This window comes from Serinus canaria, chromosome 1, assembly GCF_022539315.1.
Source record: "Serinus canaria isolate serCan28SL12 chromosome 1, serCan2020, whole genome shotgun sequence".
In the NCBI taxonomy this organism is placed as follows: Eukaryota; Metazoa; Chordata; class Aves; order Passeriformes; family Fringillidae; genus Serinus; species Serinus canaria.
The window spans coordinates 95,599,035-95,615,184 of record NC_066313.1 but is presented as its reverse complement, the minus strand read 5'-3'; the positions used below and the strand labels follow the sequence as shown (position 1 = coordinate 95,615,184).

Sequence of the window (16,150 nt, the reverse complement as noted above, 5' to 3'; positions counted from 1 at the left end):
CCTACCACAGCCAAATCTTCCCATGCTCATGCCATTCAATATACAGGGCATGCTGTGGTACTCTCCTGGGCAACATGAGCCACAGCAATAAGCAGGTTTATCTTTTCTGGTCCTCTACCACTGGGACATATTAACCAGGCTATAACAAACGATTCCCAGACTTAGGAAAGCTAAGCAGCATTGCCCTTTTCTTACACTCAACAGTAAACCTCTCAGCCGTTTCTGTTTCTCAGTTACAGCACTTCTTGCAGGACCTTCAGAGAACAAGGTGTCAAGACTGAACCTGCAGAACAATGTCGGGGGGGGGGGGGGGGGGGGGGGAAAGTTAACACAAAAGGAAGAGTTTCTTTGTTTCCATGCTCTGCAGAAACTGCTCTTTCAGGGACTGTGGGCTGGAGAGATCAAGAGAAGTAAAAAGGTACAGTTTATCCCAGCCCAGCAGCTCTGATGCAGTGAACTGCTGGGGAAGCAGGTGACCCAAGGTCTCATTCTCAGCTCCTGCATTTGGGGAAGCACTGTATTAACAGCTTCCTCATACAAGAGGCAGGTAATGGATGTGCTTATCCATTCCTCCTCATCTGATGGGGAACAACTGAGATTATTTACACCTCTGGGCAACACAGCCCTGTGAACAACTTGTGCTGTTCTCAGCAGTGCAACAGCATTGCAACCTGCTAAAGGCTTGTTTTCAATGCTTTGAGCACTGACAAAAAACCCTAAACAAATCAAACATTTTTAAGTGCTTGCTAACAAAAGTAAAGAACATTTTGTCTTAACACACAGGTAAATTGTACTGTTTTCTAACACTGAATGGTTCAATTTGACTCCATTTCATTTGCAGGTAATCAAAATGTTTAAAACAGAAAATGCATGTTTAGGAAATGGTGCATATCAGGTATCACCCAGTGTCCTCTCAGAAAGCATTTGGAACTAAATTCCAGTCTTCCAATGAAAGTACTTTGTGGCTGTGTGATTTTCTGTTGTTTCGGGGGTTTTTTAAAGCATGCTAAGGCACAAGAAGAAGAGTGGTCTTTTAAGGTCCCTCTTTGGGCTCCATAGTTCCTAATCAGTTCCATGAAATGCCCTCAAGCTTGGTGGATCAGCATAACTGACTGGTCAGCTTCACCTACTGGCCAGGGCTCCTCTTTCTGCTCACACATTGGCCCACAGAGCACCTGCAGCAATACTGATGCACGTGTAATTTCCTTTTGCAATCAAACCCCATTGAGATATTCTGCCCAAAGCTTTTCCACTGGCCAGACTAAGCCACAAAGCTGCATCTTCTTTTCCTCAATGGGAAAGTAATTGACAAACTGGGTACCCTCAAAGTCACTATTTTTGCCTTTGCATACCACCAATTTTTTTGTGCTGCTCCTGGAAAAACTTCATGATCTTACAGGTGTAAACTCACTCTTTTCTCCCAGCAATCCCATGTAATGGTAGCGAGATTTCCCCTGTTATCCACCTGTACTCAATAACAAGGTCACACATCCTGCTTGGGAGAGTGCTGGTGAGGGAGAAAGGAAAATGACACAGGCAAGGAAAACAAAATGCAATACCACTTCAAGAACTCTATTGCTTCAAGTCCACTCAGTCACACCAAGTGCAGAAAGACACACACCTGCATGCCCTGAGCAAAAGCACCCTCAGAGGTTTCCCCATCTCAAACCAACCTTACTTTATTATTGCCAATGTGGACTTGCTAACATTTGTAATCCCAGCACCTCTGTTAAGTACTTGTGTAATTATCATTCCACAGCTAAAAGTTGGGGGAAAGAATCTTTTCCCTTAGCACTGCATAGACCATCCCAGGGAGATGTACACAGCAGGGAACCATCTGCTTGCCCTGATGGTATCTGAACACCATCATCAATGACATTTCACTGTTACAAAGTGAAAAAGAACCCAGGAGCTGAGACTAGGTAGTAGGTAGGGTGGAAGACACATGCTGTAATGCCCAAATGCAAGGTGGGAAGTTCAGGCAGAGGAGGTTGGAGCTCTTAGCTCATGTTACACATTTCAAGGACACGCCTTGTACCTGTTTATGCCAGGAACATCTACTCCTGGACACACAGTCCAGGTCCTCTGCCACCATGTTGTCTTGCCTGTTATCAACTAAGCAGCCCCACCAACCAATATCAGCACATTTTACTGCCCACTACCTTCATGTAACCTCATATTTGGGGGTAACAGAGGGCATTTATGGACACTGAGTACCAGCAATGCAGACGCTGCTTATATCAAAAGCACTTACACTGCAGCCAGTGTATGCAATGCAGCTGTTTTTAAATAACCACTCCTGACTTCAGATCATTAGAACTGCCATTTGAAGCAGCAGGTGGAATCTTTACACCTGCTGATGTAGATTCAGATAAAATCTTCACATCGCATGGTTCAGAAAATTAAAAAAAAATCTGGAAACTGAATATGATCCAGGTTTAGCTTTGAACAGAATAAATATAAAGCTAACTAAGTTTTGTGCAAAGGATTTTATGGACACAAATGTTTGCAATTAAAAAATTTAAAGAAAACACTTTGGTGTTTTTATGTAAACATTCCCCTGCTGCCTTGGAAATATTGACACAGCAACAGTGCACTGAGAGGTTGCAGAAAATAAAGTATTCTTACAAGTAAAGAAAGAACTACAACCACCAAAAAAGGTAAAAGTTGAACTTATTGAATTATTTCAAGTTTACAAATAGCAAGATGTTGTAAACATGTTCCAGCTATTTATATCTCTGCTACTCTTTAGCTGATTGCCCAGTAAACTGCTAAACTGCACCAATGCCAATTGTTTTGCTGAGAATTCCAGGTAAAGAAAAAAAAATCCTGGACCTAGAGGATTTTATAGATCAAGGTGTCCTTTATTGGGTTGGGCTGAGGCATGCTAAACTTCATATAGGGTGAAAACCAAACCTGGGTACCAAAACAAGAAGAGAAAATAAGATCTTTATCTGTTTCTCCAGACAAGTTTTCAGAGACATAATCTCTTCATAGGAAGAGTTACCAAAGCACTCCCACAGACACTATCAATTGTTGCAGTCCCTGATAAGCCAATGACCTGAAGTTTGGTAACTTCACCAGGCAATATCTCCACCAACACCAAGGCTGTTAGAACTGAGTCACATCCCTTCCCTCAATGGTTACAACAGTCTTGGGGGCTTTTGGGTTTGATTTTACCAGAGGAATGGACAGAAAAAAATGCTGCCAATGCTACTGGCTTCTCAAAACCACACAAGCCTTGCAGGTAGCTGGGGAGCCTCCTGTGTGCTCTCCACCCAGCCACACTTAAGACACTTTCTGACTTCCTTCATGCTAGACTACACAACCTGGCAGAACTACCCACACAGAGGGAAAGCCTCCGTACATACAGACAGACTGATCAGACGCTGCCCTCAGATGTCTGCTGTGCTCACCAGATTTTTATAAAGAAGATAACCAAGTTGGTACAATGATTCAAGACAGCAGAAGATGGGAAAGCAATGTTTGAAGCTTAAATTGGAAGTCACACTGAGAAGATCTCATCAGAGTTTGGAAGTAATTTTGCTCAACTACAGATGTAGCAGGCTACCTCACATGCAAAACATTGTGCTGTCACCTCATCTTTAAGGACACATCATGGTACTAATAAGGCCAGAAGTGGAGTAACAGCCTTGTCTTTTTAGATGGTTTAAACACCTCAAACTGAACTGCTGCACACAGGTGGAAGCTAGAAATTCCAATTATTTGACTCTACTTCTGCTACAGCTCAACTCTGAACTCCCCAAGCACATCAGCTTACTGAAAGAACTACGCATTTTAGTGTTATCCCTACGCTGCAACTTTTTTTGTGCTGTTAGAATCACACTGCATTAGTTTTGATTTGTACTTTGCAATAAAAATGCATATAAATCCAACATATGAAAAAGCACATCTATGTGGAAAAAAAAGCTATCCTGCTAGAAATCCCTAAAAATAAACTTATCTGAAATTACTCCTCAAAAGTATGCTCCTTAATTCTAGTTAACTGAAAGAAAACTGTTTTTGCATAAGCTGCTGTTCCTCCCATACAAATAAATTCCCACACACTTCAGAAATATTCCCAGCTGGAAATTCCATCAATCTTAGTGAAAAGCTTTGCATCACCTTTGTACAAATGCTCAAAATCTTTCGAGCAAAGCATAAGAAATTGCAACTATACCAAAGAGATCCCCCATGCTATGAAATAGCACTTAGAGAAATAGTATCTGTAGAAAAATAATCCTTATGTATCACTGGTTTCCACTGCAGATCACAGTTACTCTGAGAGGAACAGAATCATGGTTCAATCCCAAGCCTCTCTCCAAGTGTGTGCTCTATCCTCACACAGCACTTAATTAAAGGGTTATCCGCAGTGTCAAGGATAGAGAAAAATCCATGCAGTAACTTAACTGTTGAAATTTGAAGTAATCCCTTGAAGTCCAACATTTTAATGAGAAACTAGTGTACAAGGAAAATTTCCTGCACAATCTTAAAGCACATCAATGAGAGGCAAAGCACACATGCAACAATAAACCCTAATGCAAGAATGTGTAAGTACCACAGTGAAATTACAGGGTGGCTCAGAGTGAGAAAGAAAAACAGTAAAGGAGGGGAGGAGGTCCCACATGTTGCAAAAACATCACTGCCAATGACATGAAACACAACTTCATTATGAAAGCAGGCAGTGACTTTAAAGCAGCCACTGACACTGGAGAGCAAGGTAGAGCCCTGGCAGCTCTCTACAGCAGATATGGAAGGCAGGGTGGTCCAACACAGAAGCAGCAGCAACCAGGAGACTGGGCGGTGACAGAGCCAGGAAGGGCACCAGACTGTATGAAAGCTGGAGAGAGTAACAAACAAACCCAAAACATTCTTGGCAGAAGGACTCAGCAAAGAACATTAGGAAGTGTTTAAGACTCCAGCTGGCTATGCTGCTTTCAAAGCGGACACAAAAACCAAAACTTGCTGCTTTGCTGCTCTGAGTCTGTAGGTTAAGACCCACACTTTTACAATTCATCAGAGACAGACGAGACCAGTTTTTGCTCACTCTTCCTTACTCCACATTCACCTCTTCCCAAACCTCTCCCCAAATCCTGAAACTACAGCACTTGCTCAGGCAGAGATGCCTGCAGTGATGGAGCAGCCATGTGGTTCATGTAGCAACGATGGCAACAAGCACAGCACAGACCAGTGAGTAACCAAGTTCTGATTTCTGAAAACAGGAGGACAAGGGAAAATAGCATGAGTGATCAGATGATTGAGCTTAAGACCCTTCTTGAAAACAAAAAGTACTTTTGTAATGTGTAAAAGTGCTCTATATTCTACAGTATCAAAAGCAGGAATCTCAGCATTCACTAGATCAGCTTTGGAGACCTTCAAGTATTTTAGTACAGAAGCTATTTCATTTTTAAGGCCCAATTTGTGCTATCACTGTCTCAAAAACTGGCAGATGAATAAGCTATGACAACTACAGCTACATTATGAAGTCTTTATGCAAAATAATGGAAAAAAATTCCAAAGGCTAACTGATTTTCACTTGGTAATTAAAATTCAGTTGTGCTTTAATAACTGAAAACCAGAAATTGTGTAAAATGTCAGGTGATTAAAAAAAACGTGAATACAAAAGTGAAGTGGCAATACAAGAACAAGGGAGGAAAAAACCCGGTAAGATTAAGAATAGCATTTAAATATAAAAATTTATTTAGGTGAAGTCACAAACAATTTGATATCAATTTACAAACACTTTATGTTATGCATATTATTTGAAATATTGAGAGAGGACATAAGGGCAGCTTTTACCTGAAACAACTAAAGGCAAACCCTTACCATCATGTGCATTACTGGATCATAGTATTACCTTGACCACACCCCTTAGTATGCAAGGAAAAAGGAGAAGAAAACAAAATACTGAGATGCAGAATGAAAACTGTGAATCAGTGAAAAAGATTTTCATGAACACCAGACTACAAATGTCTAGTCTGATGGTCACTAGTATTCTACTAGGATAAAAACAAAATTATAACTTAGGTCAATCATTATAATTGATGAAGAATTTTGTAATGCACAATTGGGCTATCTGACAATGACAGCAATGGTTAATGCAGAACAATGGAAAGAGGATACTGAGCCTCACAGAATAATTCTGCTGACAACCTGAGTTATTATCCCAAGTGTATGATACTTTTCTGAGTCAAATACACATTTATGTTGCAGATACTCTCAATGAAATGGCAAAAGTAACAGCTGTAACAAGACAAGTTATGATTTATTTTTTTTAAACAAATATAATACATAGGGTTTTGAAGTGTCCGGTTGTGATCTGCAAAGATCCAGGATTGCACACAAGTTTGGTCAAATGAGAAGGCTTAATCTGCGCATTAAATTGGCTTTTACTTTCAAAGTAGTATTTTAGGGCAGGATTCTCCTCCAGGAGAGCGTTCCTGACCTCATTCAACCAGTGTTCAATTTATTCACCTTCCTGAATCTTTGCCCTCTTTGGATAGTCTGTGACAAGTGCTGCGCTGCAGGAATTCCTGTTTTCCAGCAAACTGGCTTGCTCTGCAGGTTTGTAGTCCATTGTTACAATTGCTGATTGGGTAAAATGAATTTCCTACGTCTTCTCTAGCACAGCTTGCAACGCAACAGAAGCAGAGGTAAAAGAATGCACTAGAATACCAGAGCTCCACTTAAACACCAACGGAGTCAGGCTGTTGGCACCAATAAGAAATTCTGTATTTAACAAATCTGCAAATATTTCAGATCCAAAGTTATTCAGTTTTATAAATAAACTCACCCACTTATTCTGACTCCCATCCCAACTGGTCTTCTGTTTTCATGGAGTCTGGGGAAAAAAAAGAGAGTTGTCTGAAGTTATACATAGACATAAATTTGCAGGAATGACTCTTAGCTATCCTACACACACACACACCAATTATTGCACTCAAACTAAAACTAGGATTTCGCACTTTGTACTTTCCATGTAATGCAAAGTTACAGCTCTTCACCAGTGCCTTAGAAAGGACAGCTGTGCTCAGACACGCTATCTACACTTGATCTTAATTTTTACTGTTTAACCACCTGTTAGAGATACAGGCACTAAACTAAATGATGCTGAAATTCAAGGAGTCTGGGACTAAAAGGGGGAATGAAATCCAGTCAGGCTGCCTAACACTATCCCTCGAAACTACAAAAAGAAAATAATAACAAAACAACAGCCTGATAAAAAAGGTTTTTGTAACACACCTCCTCTTCCCCTTGACAGTGTGAATGTGGAAAAGCTTAGGTTCTGTCCAAAGTCTTAAGGCCATAAAAGGCTATTCTCTCCCATTTTAATTCTCCAGTTCTTTTGCCCAAGTGTGATGTCACATCTTATTTTGCTGAAGTAGTTTTACACAACATAAAGAGAACTTGCAAGGAATTGGGGAGATATGGGAAAGCACACAAGCCACCTCCAAGAAAATATTTCCTTGCTGTGACTGTGCCAGTGATAAATTCATGCTTTATCCTAGGCCTCATCTACTTTTGACAGCTGCCTAAACCATCATTTCATTTAAGGACATTTTTAAAGAGTTATAAGAGACTATATGCTACCAATTAAAAACTGCTCTAATAACAGAAAGGTGGCTGAAACCACAACAATTAATTGCACAAGTTTTAATTTTTCATTGTGCTGCTAAAGTACTACTCATTTTACAAACATTAAACTTGCTATTTCGTAAGAGTTAAAATAAACATGTTTATTTTTTTTCTTTACACACTTTCTGGGGGAAAAATACAACAATGCCACCGATAAAAATCAACTAGAAAGTTTCCATGAAATTAGAGGGGATTGAGACCCCTGGTGCCTCAGCAGAAAACCCAGCAAAGCTCAGCACTGACAGACCAGCTGCTGTGGAAGAAGTTACAAGAGTGGTTAACATGACAAGCTGAAGGTCCAGTCTCAGATGAAATGAAAGCTATAAGCCATTGCCCATCTGGTGCTCACATAAGATCTGTAGGAAAACAAGAACTGAGCTGTTCACCTTGAGAATGGAGAAATGTAAACAGATATATCAGAAAAAGTTGCAGAACACAGAGCATCAACCACAGAAGGCGCAAGGCCAACAGGCCTGGGTTTATCTATCTTACTGTGTGGTGTTTGCTCCCTTTCTTTGTCACAGGTTGGCCTAGAGAAGTTACATTTGATATGTACCAAGGCAAGACTTGGTGTGATACACCAAGCACTTTCAGATGCCTTGAAAAGGGATGAGGCTAACATGAGTCAAAGAACTTAGTCCCTCTATGCTGGCAATCCCAGACAAGTACAGCATCTGATAAAGCAACAAAAATTCTTCTGGAAGGCAAAAGTTCTTTAAAAAACAAAATTTTGTTAGAAATAAACATAGCAAATATAACAGAATCTCTCTGCCACCATTCAGCTGACATGAAGCTCAACATTCAGCATTCAGCTGAATTTTCTGTGCTAGGGATTTGGCAGACTGCAGTCACCAGTGTAAGAGAATCAGCACAACCCCTAATATAGACAGGTAACCTGCTGTGGCTGTGGAGCTCAGCATCACGCCTCAGGAAGAAGAAAGGGCAGACCTGCCTGTATCCACCACAGGTTATACCAATTCATATAGCGATGCCTTACTGAAAGCAAACCAAGTACACAAAATCCTCCCTACTTTTCCTAATCACACTCATCCATCTTTTCCCACAAAACAGGCTCTAACTTGTGGATTAAATATACTGAGCCCCAAAACAGGTTTAAACTTCAAATCATGGTGAATTTGCACACTGTGGCCATTCTTATTGAAGCTTATCTTTATTTATCGTTATCATTTTTTTGCCATCCCATGCTGTCTGCAACTGCCCACATGCTCCCATAGTAACAGAAAAGTGTACTCTTTGCCTTACATACAGATAACTGTATTGCTGAGAAAGTTGATTTTTTAAAGACAACTCAGAGGAAAAGAACAAAACCACAGAATATCTTTCTTCTAATGTCTTCAGAAAAATGCAAAAATGCAAGACGGAACTAGTGGGGTTCTTATTTTCTGGTGGCTGGAGCAATAAATGCTCAAACATTTGCTCAGAGCATCCATCTGTGCGCACACCTCTCACGGTGGCCAGCGGGACACCCGTGATACCGTGTCCCTATGGTCTACACGAGCAAAGGGTCAGTGCCATGAGATGAGAACTGCTCAACCAAGACAAGGGCACCCCAACTGCCTCTTTCTCCTCTTCCCGTTCGAGAGAGCGCCATGCCCAGCCAGCGGAGCAGAGAAACACGCGGCCATCGGCCCATCACACCTGGCTTTTCTCCTCCTGCTTGGGGCTCTGGCCCGGCGGTGGCGGCTGGGCCGGAGAGGCCTGTGTCTCGCTCTCAGTACGCAGGCGTCTGGGGACAAGCGACTTGAGGGGCGCCATCCACTTCATCCACAGGTCCAAGTCGACGTCGCCCCAGGGCAGCGAGGGGTTCTTGGCCGCCCGCCGCCGGAAGTCCTCATCGTAGTTCATCCAGGAAGTGCCCCCGTAGGTGGCGTGCAGCTTGCGGATGGTGTCCAGGTACTTGAACATGGCTCCGCAGCGCGCAGGGTGCTTCTCGCACAGCACGCTGGCGTACACCAGGAAGGCCGAGACCCACTGGTCCAGCGTGTCCCCCGGGCGCGGGCCGTGCTCGGGGGCCAGCTCTGTGTGGAGCAAGGAAAAGAGGTCAATGAACTCCCCCCGCCAGATCCGCTCCTTGGTGGCCTTGGCCAACTTGTAGCCCAGCGGCCGCCGCAGCCCCACGTAGGGGGTAGCCGCCGCCTCGGCCTCGCCCTGCCCCGCCGCCGCCGCCGGAGCTGGAGTCGGAGCCGGGGCCGGGGCCGGGGCCGGAGCCGGAGCCGGAGCCGGGGCCCCGGCCGCGCCGCTCGCCGCTGCCGCCTCGGCGCAGGGGCTGGCGGCCGCCGCCGCTGCCGCCGCCGCCCCCAGCGCGGCCTGGCGCTCCAGCCAGCGCGGGTTCACGTAGACGGTCCGCAGGCGCGGCGCGGCCCCGGCCGCCGCCGCTGCCGCCCGCGCCGAGCCCTCGGCGCCGGGCTGAAGCCGCAGCACGGCCAGGGCGGCGGGCGCGCCGGCGGGCAGGTCGCTGCCGTCCCGCCGCGGGGCCGGCTGGGCCGCCGCCGGCACCTGCAGCAGCGAGGGAGCCGCCCAGGGCGGGGAGCCGCCCCTAGGCCCGGCCGCCGCCGCCAGCGCTTCTAGGCCCGGGAGGCCGAGCCGCGAGCCGGGCGCCACCGCGCCGAGCACCCATCGGGTCTCGGCGATCCCGGCGCGGTCCCGGGGGCTCCGCGACCTCCCCTCCTCGCGGCGGCCGGCGAGCGCCGTCCCCAGCGTTAGCGGGGCCGCGACTCCGGCCCGGCGGCGACGGCGGCTCCGCCGCCTCCCACGTGGCATCGGCACGGCGGCTCCGGGCGGCGCGCGCGTCGGGGGGCGGGGCCATGACCGAATCCCTGCCCTGGCCCCGCCCCACGCGGTTCAGCGATCCCCGGGCCGTTCCAGAGGTTTGTCCGTGCGGCGCTGGAATGCCTGGAGGGGAGCACAGAGAGCGTCATTCTCTGCTTCTCGCTCTCTCTCTCTCTCAAGAAATGACCCCCAATACCTGTATATGTATGCACGCTCTATCCGTATATTTATATCTGAATGTACATGTGTATATACACACATATTTACCAATATATACCCCACACTTAGTTATATATACGGTATGCTACATAATAGATTTGCACGCTGTGTATATAACTTCTGTAAGGATACAGAATAGGCGCCCCGATGTCATTATTATTGCTTCAGTATAGCAAACGTTTAGAGGAGTTGTGGCATTACAGTGCTTCTCCCTTCCAGTATAAATAAGCCTCTTTTTCTCTTTACAGAAAATGGCTTTTTCTTTAATTGTTTTTTGGTGGGGTTTTTTTTTGGGGGGGGGGGTTCTATCACACAGATTCAGCTTTCCTAGCTAAGCACTGAATAGGTGACCAGCTGGATGAAGGTTGAACCCCACTGGAGTAAAAGCTGGGTGCTGTGGCTTGTGTGGCTTTATGCACCCCACTCCACAGCTGTTTGTTCCACAAACACTTCTGTAGCACTCTCTCTTCTGGAGGAGCAGCCTTGAGTGCTGTCCTGTAATGTTTATAGATCAATTCCACTGCAACAAAGGCAAAAGTTCTGTAAAAAAATATAACAGTTCCTTCATTTTCACAGAAAGACTGGAAGAGACACATTTTAGATAAATTTTTTTTTATCCAAAAAAATCGAATCCTATGAATGACAAACTTAGGGATTCTTCTGCAGGAAAAAAAAAGTAAGGTAAAAGAGTGGCTTTGGGGGTTTTTGATGCTTAATAAATTCTAAAGAAATTATTAGAGTAACAAAAAGTTACTATTTTACAAATCACCTTTATTTTCAGGAATTTTTCAGAAGTCTGAACAAAACAGGCTTTATTTAATTCTTGAGATGAATACACTCATTTTGATGAAAAATTGTTTTTTAAAAATTCAACCAAAACAGGTGACAGTCACTTCTTCCAATTTCAGTTTAATGGGGCATTAATAAAACCAGACATTGTTAAAATAACAATAAGACCATAGTTTCTCTAAAACTTAACCACGTAACATGCTTTTTATAAAGTCAGGTGATAGCCATTTACACAAAGTCTCTGAAAATTTTCTGAAGGTTAAGGTTTTCTTGACTTCACTTCAAAATTAGTATTTTTTTAGAACCACAAAGTGGTTCAAGGTGGATGGACCCTCAAGAGGTCTATACTCCAACCTCCTGGTCACAGAAGGGCAAAAACTAAACTAAGACAAGATTGTCTAGTGCCTTCTTCAGTTAGATCTTGAAAACCATCAGTGGTAGGGATTCCACAACCTGTTCCATCACTGATGATTACCCTTGATAACCACATTACCCTTCCAGTCACATTTTTCTCCTCTATGTGCCCATAAATGGCTTCCAAGAGAACTTGCTTTTGTGGTTTTCCTGAAGTGAAGCCACCAGCCTGTAGCATCTTGGGTAGTCCTTGCTCTTTCTGAAGACAGGTGCAACATTCAGCCTTTTCCAAGTCATTAGGTACTTCTCCAAATTTTGATGGTCTTTCAAATATAAAAAGGGGCCTTCTAGTGACATTATCCAGCTATTTGAGCACCCTCAGATTAATCCCCGCTGGTTCCTGAGACTGTATTTGTCTGTGACTCCTCAAGAAAAGATCCATGACAGTCCTTTTTCCCTATTTACAGGTTTTTTCACCTTGAGGCACAAAGGGCTGGGAGACTTTGTTGGTGAAGGTCAAGGCAATGAAAGCATAAATAAAAATAATATCGTGCCACTTCTTTTAAACACCTCCCTCCACTTTTTAAAAATACCTCCAGGGACAGTGCCTCCTTCACTTCCTTGGGCAGCCTGTTCCAGTGTTTTGCCTCAGAAAGGAAGGGCTAGCAGCATCAGATCAACTAGTATCATCTCACTAGTCCTCTGCAGATATGGCTGCCCAGACAGTACCTTGTGGCTAGAAGTTATCAGTAAAATTTGGGAATTAGGGCTGTGTTTTTGTCCTCTGCGTGTACCGTGCCCACTAGAGCTCAAGCCTATTTTAGGATGGTGATGCCAGGTCTCACAATAATGCAGTTCATAGTGATAATGTACAGAAACTTCAAAAACAATCATTAAGTGCTTTTATTGCTGTTACCCCTGATAGATGCAGACAGCAGTTAAGACCAGCAGTGAAGTTGTCTACATGGAGCATCTCTATGCATTTGCTGCTTTTACTCTTTGAATTGCAGCTGAGTTCCTCTCTGTCTCATGAAAACTATAATTTTTCATAGAGGATTTCATGAAGAAAACCAGCTGGGCAATAAGTAATACCTGGGCTGAGGCAGGTGGAAATAAGAATGCTTTACCTCCACTTCATTTAGAGCTGCTACTTGTGACGTATGCTCCTAACTATGCACTTATCTGATCATTTCAGTCTCCTTTCACAGGCTGTGCATGCAGCGTGTAAGGATCTGAATTGGAAACTTGGGGGTTTGCCTGCTGGCAACTGGCTGTGCCCAGGAGAATGAGCCCTTCAAAGTGGGCAGGGCACCTCACTGAGAGTGGCGGGAATGCTTCTGGTGAATTTTGGAGGCAAATGTGATTGCCTCTCTAGTCCTCATGTGATGAGTTCCTTATAGCTCTGAATTTCCCTCTCTGCCTTTTTCTTCATGACTTCCTGTCCCTTTATGTTCCTATGATGTTTGTACAGGACAAAAGAGCAAATACTTGGAGCCACACGTGTGTATATTTGTATTGCAGATGTGTCTCTCAACTAAATTGCTAGAATAGGCTCAGAACTGCAAAAACAAATGCAGATTGTTTTATGCTTCAGACCTTCATTTTAGTCTCAAGCATGAGACCTTACTGAAGGCATTAATGAGGAGGCAAAATGAAATGAAGCTTTAAACAGAAACAGCTGCAACCTTAGCTGCGGAGGAACTTGAAATTAGGCAATAGGACAGTTTATGAAAATAAGACGGGAAAGCTACTTTGCAGACAAAAAAAACAAAACAAAACCCTCATTTGGAAACATTACCTAAAAGCAGAACACCTCCCTTTGAAAGTGGATGCACTCGTGTGCTATTGCTGTTTATGAACCTTAAACAAAGCCACAGAGGAGAGAACTGTCTACTCTGTTGATGAAACCACCAAGTGCTGCCATAGACCATTTACCTGCATTGGCTCCAGGACCCGAGAGAGAACAACACAACCCTGCACTAGGGTTTGAGGAGAAAATGCATGAGGAGAAAATAACCCTTGTATCATGCTAAAGCACTTTTTTTTTTTTCAAAATAACCAGTCTTTTTCTAGGCAAATTTTCTAAGACCTGCTTGCAACAGTTTTGGAGAGACTGGGGGTTTGTGGAGCTGATGGGTTTTCAAGTCAAAAGAAGGATGCTTAGGCCCTATGGAATCATCAGTCTAACTCTGAGTTCATCTGCGATTGGGGAGGTTTGCCACTTCACAGGGGCTATCCTTGGGCATCTTCCACTTACTCCTATAAATAGAAGTATAGGTCAGGAAGAAAAACAGATTTGGTCCTGTGTGTTTTGCTTTCCAACTCAAAAAATGTAGTGGCTGTAGCATTCACTGACACAATAGCAACAGAACCGAACCCACCCATGAAGCTAAAGGTTACTTAATAAAGTTTAAACACTAAATAAATGATGGTGTTGGAGATCCAGGGAAAACATGATGAAGATGAACATCGCTGCTGAACTCCCCCAGTGAGGGGAGGAGGACTGTTAATATTCCCAGCTAGGAGCAGCGGCAGGAGTCACATTCTGCAGCTGAGGGGCTGCTTCCTTCACTCCAGGTGAGGAAGGAGCTGGCTGCCGTTATGGGGCTGCATGGTATTGACCCTCTCTGTGCATTCTTTTTCTGCATTTCTTTACAATTTTGCTTTCCCCAAGTTTCTTCTGTCTCTCTGGTAGATGTTTCCTTGCCTGTGCTTGCAGTGGGAACAGAGAAAGCCTCAATGGAAGATAAACATGTTCAGTTACTTGTCCTGAGGAGGCTTAGCTTCACAGGTTTCGCTCCTTTCCTTTTCTGTGGCCGTGAGGTACTCAGCAGTTAAAGGTCTCGGTGACCCATGCTGCCTGCGGGGCTCACGTCCATGCGCCCTCAAAGTAGGTGTTTCAGAGGAGGGCAAGAGAGAAGTGGGCCAGAACACAGTTACAAGTCGAGCTCCGTTGAAGACCCTGTCCCGTGTGCTGCACAATGTGAGTATCCTGTTTGCTGCTGGAAGTTTTTTCTGGAGACATCATCTCTGCCCGACCCAGCCGGGCCGGGGCGGACGGGAGTTCCATAAGCAGCAGCGGGGGCCGGAGTGGGACGCGACGCAGGGCTCAGAAGGGTCAAAGCGAAGCTTGGCTGCACCTCGGGAACGATCGTTCCGAAGAACAGCTGTCCGCCGCTGCTCGATCCCTCCCTAAAACGCAACTGCACCGTTCCAGGGCGGCAGCGCTCGCGACCCGCAGCGCCGGTGCCCGCGCAGCCCGGCGGGGCTGCCTCCCCCGCGTCCCCGACGTGGGCGTCCCGTAGCGACAGCGAGGTGCGGGCGACACTGGGAGCGGCTCTTCTCGCCCCGTGAGAGGAGGCAGACGGGCCCCGCCACCGCTGGACCCGACCGGCTGTGTGTGTGTGGGGCGGCCCGCAACTCCCCTGCGCATCGCGGCCGAGGGGGGAGTGACTCTGGCAGCCTGCGGCGAGCCCAGATAAAAGCTCCGCTGCTGCTGTTTTCCCTCCCCTTTTCTCTCGTAACTTTTTTTTTTTTTTCTTCCCTCTCCCTCCCAGCAAAGTGACCGCGCCGGCGGCAGCCCCGGAGCAGCCCCAGCGCCGGACGCCGCCATGAGCCCCGCGGTGCTGCCGTCGGGCCGCGCTGCCGGGGGCTGAGCCCGGCCGTGACGGACGCCCCGAGGGCCGCTCCGCGCCGCCCTGGCGGGAACTGGAGGCAGAGGCAGCGAGAGCCCAGGCAGGACCCCCGGCCGCCCCGCCGTGCCCGGGGCAGCGCCCGCCGCGATGTCGGCTCAGAGCCTGCTGAGCAGCGTCTTCTCCTGCTCCTCCCCGGCCGCCGCCGCCCCCGCCACCGCCAAGAGCCTCTCCAAGCGGAGGCTCCGCCAGACGCGCAGCCTCGACCCCGCCATCATCGGCAGCGGCCGGGAGGAAGGCGAGGGCGCGGGGCGGGCGCTGCGGGCGCGGGCCGCCGGCAGCCCCCCGGGGGAGCGCCGCGGTCCTCGGGGCGCCCCGCCGCCCCACGGCGCCTCCTTCTCCACCCCCTGCACCCCACTGGAGCGGTCGCCGCCGGGCAGTGCTCTCTTTGACGAGGAGAGCCTCCGCGGGAAGCGGAGTCCTGGCTGCGAGCTGCCCTTCCTGGCGCGCACCCCCTCGGCCCTGGCGCTGAGCGGCACTGCCAGCCCCGCCAACAGCATCTTCTCCTCGCCCCGGCGCTGGCTGCAGCAAAGGAAGGGGCAACCCTCGCCGCCCGAGCCTCGCCCCGCCGCATACGTCGTGTGGAAATCCGAGGTAGGCACGCCCGCCCCCGGGGGACGGGCACCAGCCGCGCCGCCCTCGCCCCCGTCCCGGTGTTTCGCCGCCGCCGC

General features: G+C 46.8%; 2 protein-coding genes across 2 annotated transcripts in view; one reads left to right on the top strand and one right to left on the bottom strand.

Annotated features, from left to right (window-relative positions):
* Window positions 1–5,677: 5,677 nt before the first annotated feature.
* LOC115484832 (skin secretory protein xP2-like) lies at window positions 5,678–10,425 on the bottom strand. The gene is made up of 3 exons (XM_030234208.2): window positions 9,295–10,425; window positions 6,794–6,841; window positions 5,678–6,707 (listed from the first exon to the last, which is right to left on the bottom strand). Exons 1-2 carry the CDS (start codon window positions 10,414–10,416, stop codon window positions 6,833–6,835), a joined length of 1,131 nt encoding a protein of 376 aa, XP_030090068.1. The 5' UTR covers window positions 10,417–10,425; the 3' UTR covers window positions 5,678–6,707; window positions 6,794–6,832.
* A 5,141-nt stretch (window positions 10,426–15,566) lies between these two features.
* The window catches only part of ARHGAP6 (Rho GTPase activating protein 6), a 312,914-nt gene continuing 312,330 nt past the window's right edge, over window positions 15,567–16,150 (top strand). Inside the window, exon 1 of the mRNA XM_018913533.3 lies at window positions 15,567–16,073. Coding sequence (XP_018769078.2) covers window positions 15,570–16,073 — 504 coding nt within the window. The 5' untranslated portion in view covers window positions 15,567–15,569. The remainder of the gene's footprint in view (window positions 16,074–16,150) is intronic.

What these genes read in the sequence shown, in the direction of transcription:
- LOC115484832 (XM_030234208.2), bottom strand. Translation starts at nt 10,416, where the DNA reads ATGCCACGTGGGAGGCGGCGGAGCCGCCGTCGCCGCCGGGCCGGAGTC.